This window comes from Rhipicephalus microplus, chromosome X (genome assembly GCF_043290135.1).
Source record: "Rhipicephalus microplus isolate Deutch F79 chromosome X, USDA_Rmic, whole genome shotgun sequence".
Taxonomy (NCBI): Eukaryota; Metazoa; Arthropoda; class Arachnida; order Ixodida; family Ixodidae; genus Rhipicephalus; species Rhipicephalus microplus.
Genome location: NC_134710.1, coordinates 330,345,946 through 330,370,694, shown reverse-complemented (window position 1 = coordinate 330,370,694; position 24,749 = coordinate 330,345,946). Strand labels below are relative to the sequence as shown.

The 24,749-nt window shown below is 45.2% G+C and overlaps 1 protein-coding gene across 8 annotated transcripts in view; it reads right to left on the bottom strand.

The window, feature by feature from the left end:
- Nucleotides 1–8,132, bottom strand: part of LOC142776279 (uncharacterized) — a 28,458-nt gene extending 20,326 nt beyond the window's left edge. For 4 of the 8 annotated variants that reach the window (XR_012887417.1, XM_075879655.1, XM_075879654.1 and 1 more), the window contains exons 1-6: nucleotides 3,570–8,132; nucleotides 2,701–2,788; nucleotides 2,553–2,642; nucleotides 1,776–1,835; nucleotides 401–541; nucleotides 173–295 (exon numbers count right to left, since the gene is read on the bottom strand). Coding sequence is in view for 6 of the 8 variants with exons in the window: in XM_075879655.1 (XP_075735770.1) it covers nucleotides 198–295; nucleotides 401–541; nucleotides 1,776–1,835; nucleotides 2,553–2,642; nucleotides 2,701–2,788; nucleotides 3,570–3,614 (522 nt within the window). In the remaining 2 variants the exon portion in view is untranslated. Of the gene's footprint in view, nucleotides 1–172; nucleotides 296–400; nucleotides 542–914; nucleotides 1,006–1,775; nucleotides 1,836–2,552; nucleotides 2,643–2,700; nucleotides 2,789–3,569 lie in introns of all 8 variants that reach the window. The other 4 variants (XR_012887416.1, XM_075879651.1, XM_075879652.1 and 1 more) reach the window with 2 other exon arrangements.
- Nucleotides 8,133–24,749: the final 16,617 nt, after the last annotated feature.

Genomic DNA, 24,749 nt, shown 5'->3' with positions numbered 1-24,749 from the left:
GGCAACATTCTAAATTGCATTTCATATTATGTGAAGGTACTAGACATATAACCTCTAGGAAAAACAGCAACCAGCCTCAGAGCACAATAGGTGCGGTAAAGAAAGTATGTGGGGCCAGGAAATTGAAATGTTCTAAAGGGGCACAGGCATGAAAAAAAGCTTCACAACTTACATGTCAGCTGATAAGCAACGGCTTGTTACCGCCTGTTTGTCAACCCCGCACACACAAAAACAAGTGCATGATTTGCAAGTTGGTCGTTTGTGGATGGATTTGAAGGGCACACAGTTGGCTGACCTGAAAGAACAAAAAAATACAATCAATGAAGTAAAAGACCACACAAATGCATGAAAATAACCACCTAAAGCATAGTCAGTCAATTGATACACCCAGTTATCCTACCTATAATGTTCCCTGTGGACACGTCGTAATCAAGCGAAGGTGAAATCTGCATTTCATTCATTAAAAAACATGCATGTCTCTCTTCTGCGGCCATTGTAGCCACCTTCTCTTTCAGGGCTGCAAAAACTTCATGCAGGATACCTGCATATAAGTGATTGGTTAGCTTTATTTTATTTCATTTTTTATGAACTCCACGAAATCAACCTGCTCGAAGTTTAGTGGTTCAAGCTTCTCAGGGGACGTCTTAAATACTTCAGAAATGATAGTGTAGTGGTATTTACCAGGTTTGAACTTTATGTGTTCAATGTATCTCTGCAGGGTTATTTTTGCTGGTAAAGGGGCAATGTTTTCTCTAACAAACTCGTATCCTTTGCTGCCACAGGCAACTTTTACGTGGAGCGCCTTTTGAACCGATGCTGGCGACCAAGACTTCCCTCGCATGGTTCCTTTTTCTAGTACATTGATTTGGTCTCTAGAACACACTCGGCCAAGTGACTCGCGAAGCCTGTCTCACTCCTTTTCTGCTTTACGCCACCGCTTCTGCTCCAGGTCAAGCCTGTGCTCCAGACAAAGCACTCTGTCGGACTTGGCAGGTATCACAGTTGCTGAAAAAATGCATATAATGCATACTTAGTCCTAACAGTTCTACCACTGGACAAAATTTTCATGTTCTGCATGTTCTGAAGTATGTGGAAAGAGACGAGTATACACATGGGTCTATGTAACCCTGACAGTATTGCTGTAATTGAGTGGGTAGCACCACAATATAGCATCACACAATAAATATGTTATTCATTTAGATCTCACTTTCACTCACTCATTAAAATTTTTCTCAAGCAGACTCAAGTTCAGGAAAATATTACACACCCACGCTTTGACTCAGACTCACAACTTGATTTGAGACTGAGCACGTCAGCTCTTGCAAGAGTTAGCCAGCTCATAGTTACTGCTGAATAAGAGCAACAAATTCATAAGTCATACGAAGTTCCATGCCTGAACATATATTTATTATCCTGCATATATGCAGGCTTACTTCCCCGTGCTGAGTTTAAAGAAGGCAAGCTAACAGCAAGCAAAAAGAACATACCGTCTACACTTCCCAGCATATTATTTGGCGAGATATAAAGTTAAACTACAGCAATGTTAAGCTTATTTCGTTTAAACTTTTGTCAATATAAGCATGCTTAGAGTAAACGAGGTAACTGACTCATGCAGAAGGCAGAGCTCTAGGCTCTGATATCATTACTCTCGGACATTTAAATCGCTAGTTTGAATGTTCTAGAACATTTCTTAGAGTAAATGAATAGAACAATAGTTCTGCCTAACTACAACTAGCTTAAATTTGTCCAATGAAAAGCTGGAGTAATGAGCAGACCTTGCGAGGCAGGCAGTGAGTGCTGAGAAGTATCAACGGACTGCTGTGCTCCAGTCCCTCCTGCAAAGCCAAACACAGAATGAAATTATCAAGAATATCTGTGTCAAGAATGACCCAGCAAAGGCTGTCGTACTAGAAAAGTGTCGCTTTGAGAGTGGCAAAATAGATATACTAAGCATATGTATTGTGGCTATGAGCGACCTGGCAGACTGGCAAAGTCTCGGTTTTAACAGACGGAGGGTGACACAACAAGACCGCTGGGTTTAGAAGTATTTTATTGACTGCTATCGAACGCTAGCGTGCACTAAAAGCACATTTTTCATGCAATTGTCCCGGTAGTCTGAATGCAATGCTGATGCTGTGGCCGTTACAGTATAAATGAAATAGAAGCGAATATGCTTATGCGAGCATGAGACTGAAAATTATTTAAAAAGCCATTTTTCAAAGTGTACCCTATTTACTCGCCTGAAGACAGTGGAATCAATCAATGTTCCAGGATCATCGGAGCAGGGATATCAGGTGTAGCTGATACTTCTGGCAACTCACGTGCAAAATAAGATTGCATAAAACACGCTAAACATTGCAGACATCTGTCATGCCATTTGAAAATCAATACAAGCCTTTAGCACCAGTAGATAATGTAGGTGCAGTTTTTTTCTGCTGCATCTCAATGCCTCCCTTCAAGACGGAGACACGTAAAGACATTATGACGGTCCAAGGCAGGTATTCATTCGCAACGAAAATCTTGATAAATTGTGAACTTCATTAGATAGTTACCTAGCTTTGATGGTGATAACCCTGCTTCTTCACTCTTGTCAGGAGCCATTGATGATCTGCTATTGTCAGATACTATGGCACTCTGGTGAGCTATCAAAAAATAGAATGTTAGCACAATGCACTGAGAGTTGTTTCAATTTACCCTCACCACAGAAAATGCTGGGAACTGCAGCTGGCTTTAGTCGCTTCCTTCCTGCTAGACTATCTTCTTCAAACTGGTAAATAGTGAAGTGGTCCTGCAGATATACAGAGTAATAATTAACAATTAGTGCAAAAGACAATGCATCAAAGACATAAGCACTGTTGGGCTAAGGAAGTAATAAAAATGCAGCACTGTGCGCCCATGCATGCCACTGTAATTTAGCATTTTTTCCCAACTCGATGGCTAGCTTGTCAGTGTTATCCCTGCTGTTCAAAGTACCTCTCATCAAGGTAACAAAACCGTTTCGATATGGGCACGCGAAAAGCAGATTCACAATAGCGAAGCTACAGTCATATGCCAAGGCTGAGGTATATGTGACACTGCAGTTCATTTCTAATAACTGTTATACGCATGCTAAAATAGCAGCTCATTAGGCAATTTTAGATTGCCACTAATTTTCGTCGATGCTGCGCCGATATAGTAAACTACTCCCGAGGCAAGCAACTACATGCATCTTATAGCAATTTCGGATTCGAAACACAATAACGTCCACTAAAAACAAAACAAAAACAAAGAAGACGACGCAACTAAAATACACCAACGCAAATAGCTCATAAGCACAGAAACGACAACCATGCTCATTAGGAAGGGCCAGTTGGACACAACGGCTACACGATAGTATGACGCTGCTAACTCTTACCATGGCCCTGCAACAACTTTAATAAACTTGGAGTCAGCGATAGTACATAAGGAAAATTGAACATGGCCCGTAAGTGGTCACAACGCCTCTACCTAGACACGCACACAGAGTGAATGCTCATGTGCGCTGTTAATGAATACAGTAACGACTTTCACAAAGACCGAATGCAACTTACCTCGCATAGCCTAGCTCTTTTCGGAGGCCACTTCTCACGGCCCATTCGCAGAAGCCACAGAAGTCGGCGTCGTACTTGCGCAGCACATTTTGCTCATAACACCGCGAAAAGCGCCTTGTTGTTTCCGCTGCGGTTGTGACACTTCGGCGCACAACACCCTGTCATTGCGAAACACCTCTCGATGCGTCTAACCCCATGGGCTTTACATAGTCCAATTCAACATAGAATGCCCTTCCTACCACATTTATCGCAACAAACAGGCAACATCGCTTCAGTACCGATTCGTTGCGAAGCATGGCGAAAATGCGAGAATGCGCGAGAATAACACAACCCTCCGATGTTAACAGCGCTTGGGCTGCCCGGAATCTGCGGAGCGTCGGCGTTGTCGGCGGCGTCTGCTTAGAGTTGGCTTCTCCGCACGGCATTTGAACCCCCTATAACCACGTGACTGCGCGCGACCAATAGCGTTGCGCAAATTCGCAGAAGCCGGGTGAACGGCGCCCGGAAATAAGTGGCGCAACTCTGCAACCTAAAGCTAGCATATACAGTAACTCTATAGGGCAAGATTTTGTTCTGCCACCTGGGAGCGACAACACAAAACACAACAAATGCGACTATTAGTGGGTGCGCCTATCAAAAGGTGGGGCTACCGTCCAGTCACTGCCAACTACTGGGTCAGTGAACTGTTCCGATTTTGATGCATGGAAAATATGGGTAGTTCCGCATTTCGTATGATTGAAAAACTCTGTCGTAGGTGTGGCCAGAAACAAAAACTGTTGTCGACTTCACCATGTACTGTTTTTGTGCCACGTCACGTCTCCGATCACCGAGTCGTCGTCACTGCGCGTGCGATGAGATTTCTTAGGCGTACAAAAGGAGTGCGGACACTGTTTTTCGAAACGGAGGCTGTGCGCGGCGCGCAGCTTTGTAATATTCAGAAAACGTGATCGCGGCGGCCTACTCTACGAAGTATCGAGCTTGTTTGGGGGTGTAAAAAAAAGTTGGAGCCTATTGACTGGCCCTTTAAGCTCAAAACGTAACTGTCGGTGGTGTCCAGCGTCACCGTCAAGATGTTACATGCATCAAGCTCAAAACGTAACCGTCCGTCCATCCATCCGTCCGTCCATGCGTGCGTGCGTCTGTCCGTCTGCACGCCAGCCCGCTTCTCCACACTCGTCCTCCAACACCTTGTAGATATTCCATGATTTTTAAGGTGCGAAGTTTCTTAAGGCGTGGGTCGGTCGTCACCTGTATGTATGCAAGTATGTAGCAACTATCTCACAGCATATCCAGAGAGAGAGAGAAAATTTAATGCGGAAAGGCAGGGAGGTTAACCAGAAAACATATCCGGTTTGCTACCCTGCACTGGGGAAGGGGTAAGGGAAAAGGGAGGAAGAGAAGCACAAACACACACACACACACTCGCACACAGTAGTGTCATAATCGTTCAACGAGGCGGGTCGCTCGCAGAAACTTCATCAGCGCCTTCGTTGCTTTCTGGCGTGAAGCTCGATCTTTCCGACATTCCAAGATTGACTGCTCAGAGAATGGCTGGTCGTCGAGGCGGGCAAACACTGCTGAGAGGGACTGTCGCTGAGAGCTGTACTGGGGGCACTGACATAAAATATGTTCAATTGTTTCGTCATTGTCGCAATGGTCGCATGTAGCGCTGTCTCTCATTCCGATGCGGCAGGCAAAAGCGTTCGTGAAAGACACCCCAAGCCACATACGGCAGAGAAGGGTCGTCTCGGATCGGGGTAGGCCAGATGGAATAGTAAGTCGTAGGCATGGGTCCAGGCGGTGAAGACGGGTGTGGAGAAAACCGGGCGTATTCCGCATAGACCTTGCGACATCCTGCGCAAGCGTATTAATCTTTGCTGCTGCGTCGCTTCTTGATAGTGGAATAGGTTCCATCACTCCATTTTCGTGAGCATTCTTAGCTGCATTGTCGGCATGCTCGTTACCGATGATGCCGCAATGGCCTGGTAACCACTGAAAAGATATGTCATGTCCTTCGTCTATTAGGTGATGGTACAGTTGTCGTATTTCGAGCGCCAATTGGTCTTGAGGTCCACGACGTAGAGCATTGTGTAGACATTGGAGAGCTGGTTTCGAATCAGTAAAAATGCCCCATTTTTGTGGTGTCTCTTGGTCAATCCTGCGGAGTGCGCTGCGGAGTGCCGCGAGCTCCACGGCTGTCGATGTCCAGGGGGATAGCATATCCAGGGGGACAATGATGTTAAGTGGGGCGATGCTTCGCAGAGCTTCATCGGCAAACCATCAATCATCTGCTGGCGGCGTCCATCCGTCGTCTGTCTGTCTGTTTGTTTGACGCACAGAGAGGCGGACTCCGGGACACACGCATGGACGCACGAAGAGACGGATGGATAGATGCACTCACGGACGGACTCAAGGGCGAATTGACGCATGGACGGACAGATGGACGGAAGCAAGAACGAATGGCTGAGATGGGCGGAAGCGTGGACGGACTGATGGACGCTTGGCCCCACTCATCATCACTCACTCCATGGATATGCTGTGATCTTTTTTGTGCTACCTGTGACTTCGATGTGTCTAATGGTTCGTGTTGACGCTGACGCTGGACGCCACCGACGGACAGATTTCGCACTTGGTGCACTTAATGCTTCGTGTTGCCCACGCTGTAAGACAAGGACGGTTACAATTCACGTTTGACGCATCTAGAGTTTCGTGTTGACACTGACGCTGCACGCCACCGGCGGACACATTTCACGCTTGATACGCTTAATGCTTCTTGGCGACGCCGACACTAGATGCCACCAACGGTCGCATTTCACGCTTAATGCATCTACTATTTCTTGTTGACACCGACGCTGAACGCCACCGACGGACAAATTTCACGCCTGATGCATCTACTGCTTCGTCTTCACACTGACGCCGGGCCGTATTTTCGAAGATGAATTGGAGCCAGGAATCATGCAGGGTGGGCCAGATCATCGCGCGATAGCGTGGCATTGTCAACTGGCAACATTGTGTTTTAGCGGGCAGATGGGCGTTGGTGGCATGTATTGTGTCAAAGGCTTGCACCACCCTAAAACAGGGAGTCAAGTATGCTTCCGACCAACACGAGAGGCGCGAAACGATGGTTGAAAAATAACAATGATGATAATGAATGGCGAAGATGAAGGCACTGCACAATTCTTATAACTAAAGAAACAAGAGCCATCGCCCTCGTCCTGCGGGATAGCCGTGGTCGTACAGCGGTTAGTACCTTGCGTTGTGGCCGCAATAACCCAGGTTCGACTCCTGGTCACGGCAATTTTTTTCTTCTTTTTTTTAGACCTATGTGATATGGCGATCATTTTGTATTTTCGTGAGGAGTTCCGTAATCTTGATTTTGTGTGGTCGCTCGCAAACTTCTCGAGCCTTAAACATCGTTAATGTGTACGCAATGCTTTATAGTCGGTTTGCTTGTTTTATCAATAAACAACTTTCGCGCAGAATCTGTCGGTGATGGCTCCTTCATTGTGAGCAAGTTTTCAAAAGGTTCATCATTAGTTCACACGCGTACCTACCACAGCAAATTATTCGGGCAATGGCGAGGTATTATCACGAATGGTTTATTTGACCCTAACGCAGACAACACAAACACAACCTCAGGACGTCCTCAGTATGCATCCGTGAGGACAATATGACGCCCTCAGAATGTCCTCTTATGGTACTAGAAATGCGCTAATCCCGTCCCCTTGTCCATATACATAACAACCTCCGCACGTCCTCAAAACAACAATTCAGGACTTTTTCAGTATCTTTTCAGAACAACGATAGCGTGGCCGGTTCGGTACTGTGGGCAGTGATACTACTTATGATTTACTTCTTTTCATAATATTTCCATACATCAAAAGAAAAACACCTGCGAGGTCTCGAGTATATATACTGTATCAATCAACAGAGAGGCGACAGTGCTGGACTATTAGAGTAAAACTAACAAAGCTTGTTGACTGAAATTTATTTATTTAACAGTAATTAATCAGAATTGACAGCTTTGTCAGGCATTCGAGTACGCGTATAGTCTGAAAAAAGAAAAGCAGTATCAAGGCAGTCAACACAGCTCAATCAACTACGTTTGTAATCTTCCTTGAAAGTTTGACACAGTGTCCTTATCACCACGTGTATCGCGTCCAATGCACTCACTAGTATTAGAGGCTCCGCTCTGACAGCCTATCAGTGCACTCGACACGGGCGTTGACTTGCCCGAGGTCGGGCCTTGTGTCAGATGCAGAAGTCGATCCTTTCACATTGGGACCAGGCTGCTTCGAAGCCCAATTGATCTCGATTGTCTGTTGTTCCAGGCTGCTTCGAACCACACCTCGCCGCGGTCGGCTGGTGACAATGCATCCATGATCAGTCTGAACGATGAGCAGCCCAGTGCACCCATCAACACGGCAATTTACCTACCGTCATCACCTACGACTTACACTCTCACACATATCTTACTTTTAACCATGCACACAAACAACAAAGGACACGAACCTTCACTAGTTCACTGCACTTACTCTGACAGGGCCGCCGCTGCCATTTTGACAGTCAGTTGGCTTGGATTGGCTTGGCGATTTGACTATAAAGAATGGTGATGTATAGGCAACTGTTTCCAGCTGCTAGTTTGTTATTACGCGCTACAGCGGCGTATAATGAATAATTTAAGGCTGTGACATTTAAGAACACACTGTTTCATATGGCCACTTCGCAATACCGTGTTCAATACCTAAGCCAATTGATTATGTGTATCTCATTAAGCGCAACGCATAATTTGAAAATTTTTTGCAAAAAAAACGAGGTGAAAATATACAATAACTTTATGACTGTAAGAAACAAACTCGTGGAGAAAGTTTTCACGTATAAAATGCATCTACTTGGTGCGCAAAGGTCTTCAGGAATTATATCTAAGTGCTGAGTGCAATGCTTTTGTCATCCCCAAAAGATCCTTAACAGGCCCTTTTCCGGACCAATTGTTGTCCTCAGAAAGCACTCTAAAAGACGTTTCCGGGGCAAACCAGCTTGCGTCCTCACTAAGTACTAAGGTCAATGAGAACTGTGCGAGGACGATTGTACCATATGAGGACGACCTAAGGACATCGAGTGTTGTCTGGGAAGTGACTTATCAATAACAACAGGGTCTTGAAGTTTCGATCAGTATTTGAGGCCTGTGTAATTACATTACCGTGTATCTCTCTCTCCCTCTCTTCTCGTTGTGTGTGTGTGTGTGTGTTTCACTCTACTTCCATCCCCATCATGATTATGGCTTCTGTTTCTGCCGTGGAATTTAGTGGAGCATGGCATCTCAGATTTTTGTGTATAGGGACAGGGCGGGCACATGCTGCTCCGATTGCGTGTTTGTTGCATAGCGCTAGCTGCCTGTGACACGCAATTTACTTTTGCCGTCACACGATGTGACACTCCAATATTTCGTCTACCAATCTTAAAAATCTCTCCGATTCACGCATGCATTGGTTTAGGATTGCTCAAAATCGAAGGTATTCTTCCTTTATATCTACTCTGTCGTTACTCTGATCATCCCAGGGCACCCCCCGAAAGTTTTCTCCAACTAGCGTGGTTCTGTACTACCTCAGCGATCGGAAATAATGCAAGTTTTATGCACCTCGCATTGTCTTGCACTGCCTCTGTGATCACCCCACATTTTATCAGGTGACGGCCGGTTGTGATGAAATCATCCAGTTACGCCATGTTTTACGTCACATTCACGTCCTATAAGTTTGTTATCTCTGATATCATGCTGACGTCATATGGTGAAGTCATCACCTTCCGGTGATATTTTTTGTGCCACTCGTGTTGCCGTTGACGGTCGATTATGGCGTGCGATGATTCACCTGAAGTTTTCGCCTAACTATTTTCACCTAGTGTCTAAGTTCACATAGAGCCCTTTCGCTATGTTCTTGAATACTACTTGATATTTTAGCCATGTATCCAAGTAGGACATTCTTGCTAGCTGGTTTCTTCATACTTTCAGCAAGGTTAAACATAGAAAAAAAACGAAGGAAACGAGTGGAGGAGGGAACGAGTGTTTCGATATATCTTCATTTCCACGATATTTAGCTGTCTATACAAAATACAGCCACCCATTTTGTCTTACTTATAACGCGTAACAGACATGAGTCTATAACGTGTAACGGATAACAACGAAGAATCAACTACAAAATTGTGCATGCCAGCAATGAACAGCCCTGTGCAGTTCTATTCTACTAGGTTGTTCCTGAAACCAGACGTAAGGTCGCCCGGAAAATAGGTTTCCTAACCCGATGCGGATGCTTCTCCGCACTCAGATTGCTCGATTTTCAGCCGATAACGATTTGCAGCAAAACTGCGTTCAAAAACTCGGAGATGAAGTTGGCCCTATTTTCTGAAGTTCAATTTTAGGGCAGTAAAGTAATTCTATATGCTACCTTTAGGTAGCAGAGTTGCGCCAAGATACGCCATCTAGGGTTCAAATGTCTTGCGGGAAAGCCACTCACCACCCGCGTAGGAGCAGCGCTGACGCGTCTGAGTAGCAGCATTCTTTTTTTTTTTTTGCCATTTCATTTTCTAGGAAGGTATGAGCAAAGCTGAGTTGCTACATTCACACCAACAAGCCTTGTTATTATGCTTACGCTCTTGTTATATAATAATGAGACATAGTGGATCGGCTCGTCATTGAAACAGCGAGATATATTAAGTGCCCGCACATTCGCTTCGTTTTCAATTCCGCTGTTTTAACCCATTTACAAATATCAGATTATTTTTGCACTCCTGATCGCAATTGAGCCAGTCAGTGATATAATGTTTTGTTGCGTTGGGCTCATTTGTAAACTGTGCGAGAAAGCCAGCTGTATTTAATTTTTCAACTGAACCAAGCTGGATGGCGATCGAGAGTGGCCGTGCAACGCCCGTGTTACCCAGGGCTCTCGTATTACAATCGCGGCTCAACGACATCTGATTTGAATCGTTCAACAGCCCTGACACGTCCAACATTCCTTTCTTTTAAGGTTTAAAAGCTGCAATAATCGAACGCGCTTAGTAAAACACCTTGCCGATTCGAATTATTCTAGGTTGACTTCTCCATTTTTTAGCGTTTCAACAGTCAGACCAATTTGGACGTATGCAGCCGACATACGCTGACCATCTCTTCACGTATAACCTATTCACTGCATCTCTGGTGTGATGGTTAACGGACGTTCGTCACTATGTTTGTTGATAGCGGACGAGAAAGGATTAACATGAACTTTTTATTTCATGGCATGGGTGGAACGGCTGACGGCGCACGGATACGCTACCGTGTGCAGCGCCGTTGAGTCGGACGTCGCGGCCAACCCAGCAGTCAGGGTCGCAACTCCGGAGGTCCAGGATCAGGGCACGGCTCACGAGGACCACACCCGGTAGGCCTCGTCCACGAACCTGCTTCCGGCCACTGCACCCAGGCAGGAGCCGTTCGGCAGGTCTCGGCCTTGGACCTTGAACAGACACACCGGAGCTCGACCTGGCCGACACGTACGGGTCTCACGTCCGGCTCAGGAACGCTGCCAGGAACTCGTCCTCTCGAGCGGTGCACCGCTTCCTCTGCCTTCGTGGCCTCAACCCTCGAGCTCTCTTTTCCGCACGTTCCTTCTTCTTGGCCAGGGCACCGCCAGGTACCCTCGGGTGCACACTGCAGCTCATGAGCTCGCGGTCCACGTCCGAGTCTGGCGCGTCGCTCGGTACGGCTCGGCACCGCTCGGTGATCCTCGATTCAGCCAGAACTCCCCTGGCACCTGGATCCTCGGCCACCCTGAACCTCGCCCGGCTCCGTGCTCCTCTGTGCGCACTCCCGCGTCTCGCCCGGCAGAACATCTCGCTCGTCCCTTGCCGAAGTGCGACGCTCTGGTGACACCGGCGCTTCATGGCATGGGTGCGGCCACGGAGCAGTCAACCCGCATCGGAGACGCGATGCTCCATGCGGGGCATGACCAGCCCGTCCAGCGAAGAGCGTGCGCCGAGACGCGATGCTCGGCGCAACCGTGACCATTAGCCAGGCCACGTTCATCCCTGTGTCGAACGGCTGACCGTGGAGACGCCTCGCCGAGATCCGCGATGCCCTCGGCAAGGAAGAGAACAGCAGGCCAGGCCGTGCCCCGAGATGCAGTACTCGTGCCGGCAATGCCGCCCCAGCTGGTAGTTGGACGGCAGTAGCGTGGACGGCCGCGTTCCCTGGCCGGAACCTGGATCGCCTGCGTCCGACGCTTCGGCCCGCTGTCTCCCGTCTGCCGCTGCTTCGGCTCGTCCCCAGCCACAAAGCCCACTGCCACGTGATGGTCGCCCGTGGCCCAATCGTGGCACGCCACCTCTATGGGCCACCACAGGTCATCAGCTGATTCGCTGACACTCACGCGCACATTACACGCGCCTTGCCCCGCACTTCCGTCGTTGTCGTTTTCTTCACTCATCAGATCTGGGTACTGCAAATAGAGCAAGTTTTGTAGTGCCGTGCATAAATAAAAAGAAGCAAAGCGTTTACTCATTCCTCACTGAACACTATTATTTCTAAAGCAACACCCGCTGCACAACATACAATTAAAGTAATTATACAAGCACGAAGCATAGCTGGTGCCTTGTACTCAAAATTTTCATGCACATGGTCTAAAAAATTGATATCTTCATAGGGCTTTTATTGCACTTGTCACATTTTAAATCAGTGGACACAAGTAAACATACAAATATTGCCCTGCACCTCTGAAGCACTATAAAAACATATCATGAGATTTTTATTGCACTTGTCAACCTGAATGAATGAACACAATGACACATGGAATCATTTATCACACTAGAACCTCTATAACACTGAAAAACATAGTCATAGGGAGGCTTTCATTGCACTCGTCACATCTTTCTACAACAATACAAAAACGTATAGAAGCTTTCAGTGCACTCTTCACATACTCAAGGAATGAACACGAGCAAACATACAAATATTTATTGCACTGCATTTCTATAGCACCACGAAAACATATCATGAAGGTTTCATTGCACTAGTTCCATTTTGACACAACACAAGCATGTATACAACCAATTTTTTGGCACTAGCATCTTTATAACTTATTGAAAAAGTATCATGAAACTTTTATTGCACTTGCCACAGCCTAAAACAAATAACACAAGCAAACAGATACATTAATAACACTACCATCTCTATAACACTAGAAAAACATAGCGAGGCGTCAGTTGCACATGTGAAATCTTTCTGTAACACCACAAAAACATATCGAGGCTTTTAGTGCACTTTTCTCATCCTTATACAATAAACACAAGCAAATACATGTTGCACTGCACTTCCATAACATTAGAAAAATATATGCCAAGTGCTAGCTCATTTGACTGAACAAACTTTAGCATTTGACACGCTATTCAAAAACTTCTGTACACCACTTGTATTTGCTATTCGAATTGACTAGGAGCAAGGAAATAATATTTGGGGTTGTACGTCCCAAAACCATGATATCATTAGGAGAGATGTAGTATTGGACTCGAAGAAAATTTTGACCGTCTGGTGTCTAACGTGCACTGACATCGCAAAGTACACCGGCATCTACAACGAGACAACAGAGCAAAATACAATGACGTTTGGGCATATGTAACCTCCTGCATAATAAGTTTGTTTTCATTCAATTTCATTTTGCAGCTTACAATTGCATATGAAGAAAGTACCATATTCGACCAGTCGTGCGACATTCCTTGACCTTTGTCGAAGGTATATCTTATCTCTTCCTAGTGTCCAAATAACCAAAAACTAATTTCAAGTATACTTCTTGCCGCAGATTTCATTTGACTGATACATTAACAAATAATGAATGGCTTCAGAATCAAGAAGTTTAATTAAAAATGTTTACTATAACACATAAATTACCATACTACACTAAAGTTATTGCAATACCGAGTGCCTTGAATAAGAAACACAGATTTTCCGCTCTAAAAGAGAACTATTCATCATGGGTGGTGCCTGAAATGGTGAAAAAGAAGTTCAAAACATGAACTCTAAATTAGTAATGGCGATCCATTAGGAAGCAAACACACTTTTACCCTTCATGTTGCAGACTCTCGTGGCATTGTCATCAGCTGAAACTGAGAATAATTTAGCTGCATGTTGAGGAACCCCAGGTGGTCGAAACGTTTAGTCTCCCCCCCCCCCCCCCCCCACTGCGGTATCTCTCGTAATCATAATGTGGCTGTGCGAAATCAGACCCCAACAACTATACTTGCTATATCTCTAAAATGAGTTGAATGGTAACATAAACGTGGTGCCCTAATTGACACTTTGGCATAACATGCGCATTCCAACGCTTTTGGAGCCACACTTGGCAGATTGCTGAAGTTGTATCAAAAGCTCAGCATTTTTTTTTTCTTTGATGCGAACCTCAGCCTGCAAAGAAAAAATGGGTTGCAGTCCTCTGTGCTACATTGCGGCATGATGAAATTTTTTTGAAAGTTTCAAACTTTTCCTCAGCAGCCTTCCTCAAGCTCTCCAACGAGTAGCTTCAATCGAGTAGCAGAGATTCATTCACTCAAAAAAGTGGCTCACACTCATGCTGCAGCAATTTACAAGCAAGTCAGACGGAACTTTCAGTGGATTTCGTCCTTCCTTTATGTAGCATTTCAAGGGCAAAAGCTCAGGATTGGCCTTGTTGCTGTCAACCATGCTCCCCTTGCATATACAGCAAAGTTGTACTTGTGAATAACAGCATATGCGATGTATCCAGGAAAATAAAGAAAGCCATCTTCTTCGTCCTCACACAGCTCTGAAACGCTCTCAAAGCTGGTATCCACCTGTTCACCTAATTGCTTCTCGCATCCACCTTTATCTTTCAGAAAAGCTAAAAGATCTTGCGCGTCATCGACTGCATAGGAGCCATGGTGGCTTGCTTGGAGAATTGTGCCAGCACGATTACCCTGAAAGTTGCCTTAAATTATCTTGCACGTGGAATTGGCGTTTTCAAACGAATTATGCTAAATAAATTTTCCAAGGCATCTTGGTTCAGCGTGCTCAACATCAAAAACCTAAATTGCCTTTCTGCAATATACAGCTGGCACAACTCCACAGCACAAAGTGTGGAGAGATGCGCACCTGTTTGAAAAGGCTTCCAGGAACTTTTACCTGTTCTGTCGACAATCACCATGTCTGTCACCATACCTATGAAAGTAATGAGAAAGCACTTCGCTTCATCTCCTTTCTGAGGGCAGAGCTCAGTCAGAGCAGTTTTCATGGTTTGTTGCGTAATGATAGCGAACCATCGGAAAACTTGTTCAAGGAAAAATGCTGTAGTGAGAGCTTCTTCTGGGAGATGATTTTTGTGAACAAGGTACCGAAGGCCAGCAGCTCTAGCATGGTGAAAAAGAGCATGTGCTTTAGCAACGTCTATATTATCGAAGTGCGAAGGCTCCAAGTCCCGCAGCTCCAAGTGTGGCAAGAGCTTCAGCTGTGCTTGGCATCAAGTTCACTGTCCTTCTTTATGTGCTTTAGGGAGACCTGAAAAATATAGGACATAAGTATGCACTTTGACTTAAATGATTATCCAGTTGTCATAGCATAGCATGTGCGTTACTAGTTGAACGACCCCTGACCGCTAACTATTTGTTTTTACTTGCACGATTTAATTAGTGACTTTCTGTCTAATAACCACCAAACTGAATCTTAAATGGCCTGTAATATTTATTGATGAAAAATTCGTATATGGGGTTTATGAAAGAGCCAGCATTTTGAAAAGTGGACTGGCTGACAACTTGTTTCGACAAGCAGACATCCCACTTGTGGAAACATCAGCTGCAATACAGCCCCTGCTAACGGAATTTTCCTCAAAATCTTCTGTCCTCCCTTGGAAGCAATCCTCATTGGATTTCTAATGTATTGTGTAATTAATGTTGGTGGCGCACAGAAAACCAGTTGTGCCAATTTCCATTATGGTGGATGCTTTTGACATAGCAGTTGGCACTGTTTTGCAAAAGCCAATTTACAATGCATGGCAGCCTATATCTTTATTTCTACGAATGCTTGATTCACAAGAAAAACCCACTGAGCACACTCGCAAGCGTAGTTTTCAACAAAGAGGAGGCAATTGGTTGGCAATATTTACAAGTCACGGCTACTTAACTGATGTTTATTGTCAAATGACGACAATATTGATGATTCCATTGGCAATTAGAACGAGTGATAGTGTTCTTTATTTGTGACTGACCACAGGGCTCAGTTTCTGTGTGAACTGTCTTCACGGCTTCGCATTGAATATGCTCATGTCGGCTTCGCAATGAATACGCGCAACGATCGCATGGATATTGTCGCTAGCATGGACGCGTTTGAGCAGCGGTGCCAGAGGCACACTTGTTAGAATTTAGGCTTAGGTTTCTGACAGGTATACTGAAGAATGTTGCACAGCTCGATTCAACAGTATTTAGTTGTTTCGCCAAATATTAAGCAAACTTGATTATGGTTGAGAATGACACAAGAACATGTGACACAAAAATTATGAAAGCAAAAGTACGGGCAGCGGACCCTCAACCAATTTTTATTAGTCGACTAACACATATATGACAGCAGGTGGTCACAAAAAAAAACATAAGGTGCTGGTCCTTGTGTTTTCTTCCTTTTGTGTCTCGTATTCTTGTGCCGTTCTTAACCATGAACCAATACCAACTGTCAGCACTACTAAACTACTAAAAAGATGCCGTTTACAGCAGAGTGACAATAGCTGTTGCCGCTTTGCCGTAGTGGCTACATTAAGGTATGCGGAGTTACTTGCAAATGGAGAAACCCTTTTGAATGTGGTATCACCCATTCTCTAACAAATAAAAACTATTGACAGCATCTGTATTCCAGTGAACAGCTTGTGTTCACAAACCAAGCCTATGCAGTGAAACTAGAAGGCACTAATCTTACATTTTTGCTTGGAGGGTTCTCTTTTTTAATAGTGGTGTCATGTGAAATTATCTCCTGGCCTCGAATAGGGTGACCTCTGAGATTTTTCAAGAGATGAGGTGCATCAGCAAGGAAGTACAGGTGCCTTCCTTTCCGGCAAGGGTGAGGGTATGAGATTTTTGGTTACCCATACTTTGAAGCTTGTATACCAGATGTCGCCAGATGGCCATGTTGCCAGGTCCCATGTCAGTCACAACAGCGCTGACTGTTATGCCAACAGCTTCAGAATGCATAATTACATCGAAGAGGCAGTTCTTTACTTCCCCTGCATCGAAAGATGAAGCTACCGAAGAAGAAATTCAGAAAACCACATCGGATAACTGTGTAAAAATGATTTTAGCAGAAGTGTGGCCTATATGCACAACTTTCTAGACAAAGGTGCTAGGGCAACATTCTAAATTGCATTTCATATTATGTGAAGGTACTAGACATATAATCTCTAGGAAAAACAGCAACCAGCCTCAGAGCACAATAGGTGCGGTAAAGAAAGTAGTGGGGCCAGGAAATTGAAATGTTCTAAAGGGGCACAGGCATGAAAAAAAACTTCACAACTTACATGGCAGCTGATAAGCAAGGGCTTGTTTCCGCCTGTTTGTCAACCCCGCACACACAAAAACAAGTGCATGATTTGCAAGTTGGTCGTTTGTGGATGGATTTGAAGGGCACACAGTTGGCTGACCTGAAAAAAACAAAATATACAATCAATGAAGTAAAAAACCACACAAATGCATGAAAATAACCACCTAAGCATAGTCAGTCTATTGATACACCCAGTTATCCTACCTATAATGTTCCCTGTGGACACGTCGTAATCAAGCCAAGGTGAAATCTGCATTTCATTCATTAAAAAACATGCATGTCTCTCTTCTGGGGCCATGTAGCCACCTTCTCTTTCAGGGCTGTAAAAACTTCATGCAGGATACCTGCATATAAGTGGTTGGTTAGCTTTATTTTATTTCATTTTTTATGAACTCTACGAAATCAACCTGCTTGAAGTTTAGTGGTTCAAGCTTCTCAGGGGACGTCTTAAATACTTCAGAATTGATAGTGTAGTGGTATTTACCAGGTTTGAACTTTATGCGTTCAATGTGTCTCTGCAGGGATCTTGTTGCTGGTAAAGGGGCAATGTTTTCTCTAACAAACTCGTATCCTTTGCTGCCACAGGCAACTTTTACGTGGAGCGCCTTTTCAACCGATGCTGGCGACCAACACTTCCCTCGCATGGTTCCTTTTTCTAGTACATTGATTTGGCCACTAGAAAACACACGGCCAAGTGGCTCGCGAAGCCTGTCTCTCTCACTTTCTGCTTTACGCTACCGCTTCTGCTCCACGTCAAGCCTGCGCTCCAGCCAAAGCACTCTGTCGGACTTGGCAGGTATCACAGTTGCTGAAAAAAATGCATATAATGCATACTTAGTCCTAACAGTTCTACCACTGGACAAAATTTTTATGTTCTGCATGTTTTGAAGTATGTGGAAAGAGACGAGTATACACATGGGTCTATGTATCCTTGACAGTATTTCTGGAGTTGAATGGGTAGCACCACAATATAGAATCACACAATAAATATGTTATTCATTTAGATCTCACTTTCACTTACTCATTAAAATTTTTCTCAAGCATACTCAAGTTCACCAAAATATTACACAGCCACGCTTTGACTCAGACTCACAACTTGATTTGAGACTGAGCACGTCAGCTCTTGCATGAGTTAGCCAGCTCATAGTTACTGCTGAATAAGAGCAACAAAATCATAAGTCATACGAAGTTCCATGCCTGGACATATTTTTATTATTTTGCATATATGCAGGCTTACTTCCCCGTGCTGAGTTTAAAAAAGGCAAGCTAACAACAAGCAAAAAGAACATACCGTCTACACATCCGAGCATATTATTCGGTGAGATATAAAGTTAGATTACAGCAATATTAAGCTTGTTTCGTTTAAACTTTTGTCAATATAAGCATGCTTAGAGTAAACGAGGTAACTGACTCATGCAGAAGGCAGAGCTCTAGGCTCTGATATCATTACTCTGGGACATTTAAATTGCTAGTTTGAATGTTCTAGAACATTTATTAGAGTAAATGAATAGAACAATAGTTCTGCCTAACTACAACTAGCTTAAATTTGTCCAATGAAAAGCTGGAGTAATGAGCAGACCTTGCGAGGCAGGCAGTGAGTGCTGAGAAGAATCAACGGACTGCTGTGCTCCGGTCACTCCTGCAAAGCAAACACAGAATGAAATTATCAAGAATACCTGTGTCAAGAATGACCCAGCAAAGGCTGTCGTACTAGAAAAGTGTCGCTTTGAGAGTGGCAAAATAGATATACTAAGCATATGTATTGTGGCTATGAGCGACCTGGCAGACTGGCAAAGTCTCGGTTTTAACAGACGGAGGGCGAACACAACACGACCGCTGGGTTCAGAAGTATTTTATTGACTGCTATTGAACGCTAGCATGCACTAGCAGCACATTCTTCATGCAATTGTCCCTGTAGTCTGAATGCAATGCTGATGCTGTGGCCGTTACAGTATAAATGAAATAGAAGCGAATATGCTTACGCGAGCATGAAACTGAAAATTATTTAAAAAGTCATTTTTCAAAGTGTACCCTATTTACTCGCCTGAAGACAGTGGAATCAATCAATGTTCCAGGATCATCGCCGCAGGGATATCAGGTGTAGCTGATACTTCTGGCAACTCACGTGCAAAATAAGATTGCATAAAACACGCTAAACATTGCAGACATCTGTCAACCATTTGAAGATCAATACAAGCCTTTAGCACCAGTAGATAATGTACGTGCAGTTCTTTTCTGCTGCATCTCAATGCCTCCCTTCAAGACGGAGACACGTAAAGACAATATGAAGGTCCAAGGCAGGTATTCATTTATACCAGTAATCTTGATAAATTGTGAACTTCATTAGACAGTTACCTAGTTTTGATGGTGATAACCCTGCTTCTTCACTCTTGTCAGGAACCAATGATGATCTGCTATTGTCAGATAATATGGCACAATGGTGAGCTATAAAAAAATAGAATGTTAGCAAAATGCGCTGAGAGTTGTTTCAATTTACCCTCACTACAGAAAATGCTGGGAGCTGCAGCTGGCTTTAGTCGCTTCCTTCCTGGTAGACTCTCATCTTCAAATCGGTCAAGAGTGAAGTGGTCCTCCAGATATGCAGACTAATCCATAACAATTAGTGCAAAAGACAATGCATCAAAGACATAAGCACTGTTGGGCTAATGGAGTAATAAAAATACAGCACTGTACGACCATGCATGCCACTGTAATTTAGCATTTGTTCACAACTCGATAGCTAGCTTCTCAGTGTTATCCCTGCTGTTCAAAGTACTTCTTATCAAGGTAACAAAAACATTTTTGTATAGGCACGCGAAAAGCAGATTCACAATAGCGAAGCTACAATCATATGCCAAGGCTGAGGTATATGTGACACTGCAGTTCGTTTCTAATAACTGTTATACGCATGCTAAGATAGTGGCTCATTAGGCAATTTTAATTAGCCACCAATTTTTGTCGATGCAGCGCCGATATAGTAAACTACTCCCGAGGCAAGCAACTACATGCATTTTATTGCAATTTCTGATTCGAAACACAATAACGTCCACTAAAAACAAAACAAAAACAAAGAAGACGATGCAACTAAAATACACCAACGCAAATAGCTCATAAGCACAGAAACGACAACCATGCTCATTAGGAAGGGCGAGTTGGACACAATGGCTACACGATCGTATGACGCTGCTAACTCTTATCATGGCCCTGCAACAACTTTAATAAACTTGCAGTCAGCGATAGTACATAAGGAAAATTGAACACAGCCCGTAAATGGTCACAATGCCTCTACCTAGACACGCACACAGAGTGAATGCTATTGTGCGCTGTTAATGAATAAAGTAACGACTTTCACAATGACCGAATGCAACTTACCTCGCATAGCCTAGCTCTTTTCGGAGGCAGGTTCTCACGGCCCATTCGCAGAAGCCACTGGAGTCGCCAGCGTACTTGCGCAGCACATTGTGGTCGTGGCACCGCGAAAAGCGCCTTGCCATTTCCGCTGCGGTTGTGACAGTTCGGCACACAACACCCTGTCATTGCGAAACACCTCTCGGTGCTTCTAACCCTATGGGCTTTACGTAGTACAATTCAACATAGAATGCCTTTCCTACCACACTTATCGCGACCAACAGGGAACATCGCTACAGTACTGATTCGTTAAGAAGCGTTGCGAAAACGCGAAAATGCGCGAGAATAACACCCCACCCGATGTTAACAGCGCTTGGGCTGCCCGGAATCTGCGGAGCATCAGCGTTGTCGGCGTCGTCTGCATAGAGTTGGCTTCTCCGCAGTGCATTTGAGAAACCTATCACCACGTGACGGCGCGCGACCAATAGCGTTGCTGAAATCATCAGGAGCCGGTTGAGCGGCGCCCGAAAAAAAGTGGCGCAACTCTGCTCCCTAAAGGTAGCATATAGAGTAACTATATAGGGGCAGGAGATTGTTTTGCCATGTGGGAGCAATAACAAAAAACACAACAAAGGCGACTCTTAGTGGGTGCGCCTATCAAAAGGTGGGGTGACTATCTGTTCATTGCCAACTACTGGGACAGTGAACTGTTTCAATTTTGACGCATGGAGAATATGGGTAGTTCGGCATTTTGTATGATTGAAAAACTGTCGTAGGTGTGGGCAGAAACAGGAACTGTTGTCGGCTTCACTATGTACTGTTTTTTTGAGACCTGGCTTAGACCAATTGACGAGCTGTGTGCTACGTCACGTCTCCGATCACCGAGTCGTCGTCACCGCGTGTGCGATGAGATTTGTCAGTCGTAGAAAAGGAGCGCGGGAACTGTTTTATCGAAACGGAGGCTGTGCGTGGCGCGCAGCATTGTAATATTCAGAAAACGTGATTGCGGCTGCCTACTCTACAAAGTATCGAGCTTGTTTGGGGGTGTAAAAAAAAGTCGGAGACTATTGATAGGCCCTTTAAGCTCGAAACGTAACCGTCGGCGGTGTCCAGCGTCGCCATCAAGATGTTACATGCATCAAGCTTGAAACTTAACCGTCCGTCCATGCGTGCGTGCGTCCGTCCGTCCTTCTCTCCACCAGCTCGCTTCGCCCCACTCGTCATCTATCACCCTATGGATATGCCATGATTTTTTAGGTGCGAAGTTTCTTAAGGCGTGGGTCGGTCGTCACCTGTATGCACGCAAGTATGTAGTAACTATCTCACAGCATATCCACGGAGACAATGATGGTAAGTGGGGCGATGCTTCGCAGAGCTTCATAGGCAAATCATCAATCATCTGCTGGCGGCGTCCATCCGTCGTCTGTCTGTTTGTTTGACGCACAGACAGGTGAACACCGGGACACACGCATGGGTGCACAAACAGGCTGATGGATAGATGCACGCATGGGCGGACTCAAGTACGGATGGACGTATGGAAGGCCAGATGGACGGAAGCAAGAACGAATGGATGAGATAGGCGGAAGCGTGGACGGACTGATAGACGCTTGGCCCCACTCATCATCATTCACTCCATGGATATGCTGTGATCTTTTTTGTGCTACCTGTGACTTCGATGTATCTAATGCTTCGTGTTGACGCTGACGCTGGACGCCACCGACGGACACATTTCATGCTTGATACGCTTAATGCTTCTTGGCGACGCCGACGCTGGATGCCACCGACGGTTGCATTTCACGCTTAATTCATCTATTGTTTCTTGTTGACCCTGACGCTGAACGCCACCGACGGACAAATTTCACGCCTGATGCATCTACTGCTTCGGCTTCCCACTGACGCCGGGCCGTATTTTCGAAGATGAAATCGAGACAGGAATCATGCAGGGTGGGCCAGATCATCGCGCGATAGCGTGGCATTGTCAACTGGCAATATTGTGTTTTAGCAGGCGGATGGGCGTTGGTGACATGTATTGTGTCAAAGGCAGGCACCACCCTAAAACAGGGAGTCAAGTATGCTTCCGACCAACACGAGAGGCGCGAAACGATGGTTGGAAAAAACGATGATGATAATGAGTGGCGAAGATGAAGGCACTGCACAGTTCTTATAACCAAAGCAACAAGAGCCATCAGCCTCGTCCTGCAGGACGAGGCTGAGCCGCACCGATCGGCTGCGTTCCAAAATGCTCTCTGCTGGTAACAGCGTATCGGCCAACGGCCGAGGATCATCGACTCCGTTTTATGATGAAGACTCAAGCTATAAAGTCGTCCTGCCACGTCTTCCAACCGGTAACGACGTTTTGAATTCCGTTTTTCTTCATGCCGACTTGAGTGGTAGGCCGTACCGTGCCCCAGACTTCCGTGGCGCACTGCCTAAAGTGGTGAGCACAGCGGACATTATAGGAGTTGGCCAGTATCAAATGAGCCATGAATGGATGGTTACGTGTGCAAGCAGCATGGCGAAACAGAAACTCGTCACTTGTGGTGAGCTCCGTGTAAAAGGGCTGAAGTGCATGGTGCTAGATCCGGAGACCAAGAATATAGGCTGAAACTTCTTTGGCTTACGCCTCATCTTGAATCGCGACGTGTTGAAGAGGCGTTCCAAGCTTACGGCGTTGTGAAGTCCGTTGAAAGAGAGGCATGGAGATGTGCAGGAATGGAACAATGAATGACAACAAATAGAGACGTTGCCTTGGAGCTCAAGGACACCATCACTGTGAGCTAAATACCACACCTTATGTCAATCTATGGCCACCAATTGGATTGGATTGGATAAACTTTTATTTATGGCCACCAATGCCTCGTACTTATTCCCGGTAGGCCTCCACTGTGTCTTCGGTGCAAGCGAGTGGGGCATGTACGACGACAGTACAAAACACCGAGGTGCTTGCAGTGCCAGTGTTTTGGTCACTCGTCGGATGCCTGCGTGTCAACTTATGCCAACAAACTCCGTTCTGGCCAAGGCACAGAACACCAACGTCTGGAGCATGTTATGGATGTCACTGAGGTAGTTGATGCGACAGGAGAAGCAGCAGGAGGAGCAGAAGGTGCCTTAAAGGAAGCGGAACACTTGTCCATGGATACGCTTGGCACGCAAAATAACACCGCTAACGACGCCAGTGAAAGCATAAATGAATGCAATGCTGCTGACGAACAACACTTGGAAGGCCTTAAAGACAAGCCTCCTGACAATGAGGAACAAGAAGGAATGGATTGCAGTCAGACAAGGAAGCGTCAGGCACCGGTCACCGATGAAGCAACAACGAGTGCGCCAGACACGACAGAGCAAGTGTCTTCGTGTGGTCCACGTGTAACCTTCTTTGGGGACCGAGAGACGCGCCGCCTATGCCAGCGTCCTAAGGAAAGTGCTCCTAAAAAGTGCAAAGGCGGTAAAGCCATAGGTTTCCCTGTGGCTAAAGGTGACCTACAAAAGTTGTAAGATATCAAAATGGCTACTGCGCTAACGTTTCCCATGTGTGTAGCGACACTCAACGTACGTGGCTTGAGGAATGTACGGCGTCAGTAGCAGTTGCGCCACGTGCTTGAACATTACAAGATTGATGTACTTGCAGTGCAAGAGACTAAGATTTCCGCTGCTCGTGACGCCGATCTTGCACAGGAAGTTTTCCGTGATTACAATTCATACATCAGCCCAGCACGTGGTGTATCCGCTGGATGCTTTATATTAGTTAGAAAGCACTTGAATCATATTTTGACGTCACTACATGTTGATGGGGAAGGACGCCTCATTTGTTGCGACTTATCTTTTCATTCCCATAATTGGAGGTTTATCTGTGTCTATGCTCCCTCCGAAGTGAATGAAAGGAATTTTTTTCCTTTCTTTAACTTCACTACTAAACACTGACAAAACTTTGGTAGTTTTTGGAGACTTTAATTGTGTTTGTGACGCTAGAGATCATTCATATATAACAAATTGTTATGATGCAAGTGCAGCCTCATTGCAGAAACTATTGAATGACCACAATTTAATAGATTTGGGAGCGCATGCACCTTCCTCGGTGAGGTTCACGCACTTTCAAGGCATCTCTCATGCTCGGCTTGACCGTGTATATGTATCTCTAAGCTTATGGTCTCACATTCATAATTATGCTGTAAAGCCCATATTTTTTACAGACCATTGCTTGGTCACTGTTTCTTGGGGTCCTAAAAATTTTTGTAAAACCCCTCTAAACTGGGACCTATGGAAGCTTAACATACAGTTGTTGC